Below are 4,968 nucleotides of genomic sequence, written 5' to 3' on the forward strand. Positions count from 1 at the left end.
GTATGTGTGGCACACGTGTGCATTATTGGTAATTTCTTTTGTGGTCCTTTTCTGCATTTTTCAAGATTTTGCATTGAATGCTGTGATGTGAGTTACAGTACAGCCAGGAAGGGTGCACTGTGAAGAATCTCAGAGCAGAAACGGGGAAATCAGGCAAGACTTCCTTTAGTCAGTGAATTTTGAAGATGGCAAAAGGCACAGAGTATTGGAGAGAAACTCCAGGAATATGCTGTTTTTCAAATTCAGAGGGGAGGAGATGGTATCCATTTGTGGTGAGGACTTGAGGCCCACCAGAGAAGACTGAATTCCATTAAAGAAACAACGAGGAACATCTCTGGGTTTCTGAATATAGGGGTGAATTGATGGAAATGGTGTTGGAGGAGAATTATGCCAGCCATAGCGTGGTGGATTGGGCTGTAGGCAGGGAGATCTGCCAGGAGACTCTCAGTTTGCATATTTGACCTGAGGTAATGAGAGCTTGGATTAAGCTCGTGGCAGTAAAACCAGAAAGGAAGGAGCGGATGGATCTGAGAGACGCTACCAAGAATCTGAGCTAGAGATTCAAATTTGGCTAAATATATACCAGGTGGCAGGTGAATCCATGTAAGGAGAGACTTTCCAAGGAAATGGGTTTTAAGAGAGAATAGCCGAGGATTGAGACTTCAGGGATTCTAACAGTTAATGGCAGGAGGAAAGAAGAGGAGCCAGCAAAGGAGACAGAGAATGATGGGTCAGAGAGATAAGAAGAGACACTTGAGAATGCAATGCCATGAGAGCCAAGGGTAGGAGAGTTACAGGAAGGAGTGGGTGGTTAATGGTATCAAATTCATCCTCAAGGTCAAAGATGAACACTGAGCAGAGACCCTTGAATTTGGCCAGGAGGTCACTGGGGCACTTACAGAGAGCAATTTTGGCAGAAAGCACTAGACTCTAGAAGGTTCAAGAGGAGGGAGAAGGGGGAAAATGGAGGTAGCTCATGGATACCACCCATGTGACAAGAATAATGTGTTAGGACTGAGAAGAACAAGCAAATTTTATAATTCCAGTCCTGCCACTTAACCACTCTGAACCTCAGTTTCCTCTTCTGAAAACAGGAATAATCCTACTATCTCATAAGGCTGTTGAAAAGTAAAGACAAGTTTAAATGACTATTTTTATGCTATACTGAAGGGGCTGCTTCTTCCTGCCTCCTCCAAAAGAAAAACCTCTGGATATTTCCGGGCATGTTTCAACAGATACAAAAAGTCTCCTAGCTCGACAGTTATATCCCTAGGTTGATACTGCTTTGAAAATTCTCTAGCTGTGTCCTCTGACACTCATCATGCCAAGTCACTTCCCAGAGCCCCTCTGAGGTGAGAACATGCAGGCAAGGTGATTAGGAGGGAGCCAGTGTCAGGGTCATATGGAATGTCTCTGAGGCCTGTTTACAGGCTGTGAAGCAAGGCTCTGTTTGAGACCCTGGATGCAGTTTGGTGCCAACTTCACCTCAACACACAGAAGGCTGCAGCGCCCGAGGGGATGGTGGGCTGAGGAAGACGTACCAGAAAACCTTCCTTTTTTTTTTTTTTTTTTAACCCATGGCACCTGCAGATTGAATGGCCCCTGGACTGAATGATTTTGAAGAGGCAGCTTGGTTTTCAAGGTGTACGTAAAGACATAATGCTTTCCTTTCTTTCCTTCTATTCTTATTTGGCAACTATATACAAGCAGACCTGGCCAGCACTACCTCATTTTTTCCCCTACCTCGCTATCTACTAAGCAACCCTTTTTCTTTGTGGAGCCCAGCCTGTTGCCAGTTTAACATATTCTGGACTGGTCTTTGTCTTAGTGCCTTGTTTTCCCCTAAAAGAAGATACTCTGAGAAAAAAATGGCTTCCCCACAAGCCATCATGGCCTAGATCTCTTACCAAGCCCTGGAGGGGCACATACCTGTGCACTGGCCTAACTGGGAGTGGAGTGAGCATATTCTCTAGAACTGGTACTTTTCAGATCCTAAGACATCTAGACAGTGTAGTCAATGGGCCTTTTAATGTGCATGCTCCTCTTAGTGGAAGAACTTGGTTTCACTTCTGGTAAGATGGTTTACCCAAGGGAAACAGGGCCACATCATGGATGGTACGCTCACAGGCTAAGATGTGTGCCCCCCTGGAAAAGCGTTATAGGAGATTAGAGCACAGGTACTTCCAAGGAGGCCGGTATATCCTCAGAAACCATTTTGGACAAGCTGGGAGTCCTACTTTGCCTTGGCCTTATAGCAAGTACCTGACCACTCAGTCACTGAATTCGGCTTGAACATCTGAATAAGATGCTTTCCTGGGACGGGGTGGGGGTGGGGTAAGGGAATGAGAACTAGAAAGGCCGGGGTCCTTGTCTAGGGGAGTAACTCCCTTAAGATGTGGACAAGGGGTCTCGGTTGCCATGTTACGGGACAGCTGCCGGAAGGCGTCTGTGGTCTGCTTGAGCGCCCCGGGGCAGGGCCCGTCTTGGGGGACCAGATGCTGTATCAGGGCCAAAGCTGGGCCTGCAGGGCAGGTGGCCAGAACTTGGAAGGAATTCTCTTCCGCAGCCCATGGTCCAGGCTTGGCCCCAGCAAACTGCCCCGCCAGCCTCTGCTGCCTGTGGCCTCGCGCATTCCTCGCCCCCGCCCCCTCTGCCCCTCCCCTGGCCTCGCCCCCTCCCTTGTCCCCTTCTCCTCCCCCCACCAGCTGTCCCCTTTCCCCGGAGCGGCGAGACAGCCAGAGCCTGGGAAGAGGCGGCCGCGGGCCCGAGGGGGCGTGGTGGGGAAGGGGAGGAGGACGCGGGTGAGGGGATAAGGAGGCCCGCGGCCGGCGCCCCCAGCCACTGCGCGCCCGCCCGAGAGCCGGGTGCCGCCACCGTCGCCGTCGCCGCGCTCTGCCCGCCTGCCGGCCTGCTCGCTCGCTTCCCCTCGCTGCGGGGGAAAGGTCAGCAGCGTCCTGGAACCACCGTGTCACTCCCCGACAGCCATGAACTGCAGCGAGAGCCAGCGGCTGCGAACCCTTCTGAGCCGCCTGCTGCTCGAGCTGCACCATCGGGGCAACGCCAGCAGCCTGGGCGCCGGCGCCGGCCCGAGCATGGGCATGGGGGTCGTGCCTGACCCCTTCATGGGCCGCGAGGTGACCAACGCCAAGGGCGACGACGCCTATCTCTATATCCTGCTCATCATGATCTTCTATGCCTGCCTGGCCGGAGGCCTCATCCTGGCCTACACCCGCTCCCGCAAGCTGGTCGAGGCCAAGGACGAGCCGCCCCAGGCCCGCACCGAGCACGAATGGGCCCCGGGAGGCGTCCCGGCCGCTGACGCTGAGACTGCCGCGGGCTCCCCGGCTGAAGGCCGCCGCCAGCTCGCCCCCGGGGGGCTGCCTGTCCTCGCCCAGGGCGCCGAGCGGGTCTAGAACCACAGCCCCTGCTTGCTCTCGCGTCCTCCTCTTCTCGCTTAGCCCTGGGTGTGGCTCCTGCCCTTTCCTCCCCTTCCAGGGTTCGCCTCACCTAAGGCTCAGACAATGAAGAGAGGCCAGGAGATCTTGTCTGGAAGCCCCTGGAAGGAGAAGCACCACCCTCCCCTCTCCTGGCCACTTTCTCCCTCCTCACCCCCACCCCGCACATCCAACTGCACTAAACTGCCTCTGCTCTCTTGTCTTCAGACAGCCCTGACACTATGCTCCAGGCCTCTGGGAACTGAATCCAACACGTCCAACACTTGGCATTGAACTGAAGCAATGAAGTCTATCAGAACTCTGGGCCGTCTAACTGGCAGCTGCTCCAGGGGCTGCCAGGGACCTCTCACTCTGCAGAGCCAACGGGCTTTGCCATCACTGCCAGGCCGGCTGCAGCAGCTCCAGCTTCCCGTTGCCTTAGGGACAGAGACAAAGAAAATGAAGAGACCTTAGACATCTTTTCTCTCCCTCTCTCTTTCAGCAGAGAGCTAGCAGGACACTAGGACCAGTCTGTGGGATAGAATGGATTTAATGGGGACTGAAGGGGGGCGGGGAAGCTCAGCAGGGGGAAGATCTATGAACCCAACTGTATGGTTTCCTTGTCTCCTCAGTTGTCATCCCAAAGGTAACTTGCCTGATTTTTCTAGTAGCTTTGCCATCTTCTGCTGTGGGTAAACATTACTGGGTGTATCACCCCAATACTTCCAAATTCCTCTTCTAAACTGATTCAGTTGTTATCACAGTGTCTGCTCCATCCATGGAACACGAGGCTCCGATGTCCCCTGCTCTGTAACCCTGGGGAATGTCAGAGGCAGGTAATAAAGATTGTTTAAACAGTAACCTAAGACTCTTTTGTCAAAGACCCCAGCCTTGAGACCCAATAACATATACAGAAGAAATTATTTTCACTTTTGGAAATGATGTTTCGATTTGGAGATTGGGTTGTTATGATATCTGTATCGATTTATCCAGTTCCAATTCAATAGGTGTGATTGTGGGGGAAGAAAACGTTTATATGGCAAAGTGGGTTGTTTTGTGAAGTGTTTCAAAAGTTATACATGCTTTTTTACTTCCTCCTCCTTTATTTCTTAATTCTGAAGCACTTTCAAATATCACAGGGCTAAATAATGATTTCCCACTTTCCTTTTGTAGTTTTTCAGGATGTACCTTGGGGGGGGGTGGGAAAACAACCTCTCAGGCCTATCACTTTTAGCTATTATCAAAGCTAGTTTTTAGAAGCCACCTTAATGACTCAAAAAAGTGGTTTATTAAAAGACAAGGAAGCCACTGGGTAGTGTAAATCTTAAGTCAGAAGGAAGATGCTTGAACTGAGCAATCTTAACAATCCTGGGTAAAGTTAGAGGTGTGTGTTTATTCATTTATTTTCCTTGTCTTAAGAAGATTGTCAGAAAGTTGCTTCCTTAGGGCTGAAATGCTTATACCTGATGATGGCTGTTTGGGTTTCATCAAACACACATAAAGTTACCTCTTAGAAGTAAGCAAATTTGCTTAA

General features: G+C 51.0%; 1 protein-coding gene across 1 annotated transcript; it reads left to right on the forward strand.

The window, feature by feature from the left end:
• The first annotated feature begins 2,836 nt into the window (after positions 1–2,836).
• Positions 2,837–4,295, forward strand: KCNE5 (potassium voltage-gated channel subfamily E regulatory subunit 5). Its single transcript, XM_069464072.1, has one exon. It carries the CDS (start codon positions 2,985–2,987, stop codon positions 3,411–3,413), a length of 429 nt encoding a protein of 142 aa, XP_069320173.1. The 5' UTR covers positions 2,837–2,984; the 3' UTR covers positions 3,414–4,295.
• The last annotated feature ends 673 nt before the right edge of the window (positions 4,296–4,968 follow it).

The sequence above is a fragment of the Eulemur rufifrons genome, chromosome 30, assembly GCF_041146395.1.
Source record: "Eulemur rufifrons isolate Redbay chromosome 30, OSU_ERuf_1, whole genome shotgun sequence".
NCBI classification, from domain to species: domain Eukaryota; kingdom Metazoa; phylum Chordata; class Mammalia; order Primates; family Lemuridae; genus Eulemur; species Eulemur rufifrons.

Bases quoted from the DNA above. Each gene is read 5' to 3' on its own strand.
- KCNE5 (XM_069464072.1), top strand. From the start codon at position 2,985: ATGAACTGCAGCGAGAGCCAGCGGCTGCGAACCCTTCTGAGCCGCCTG.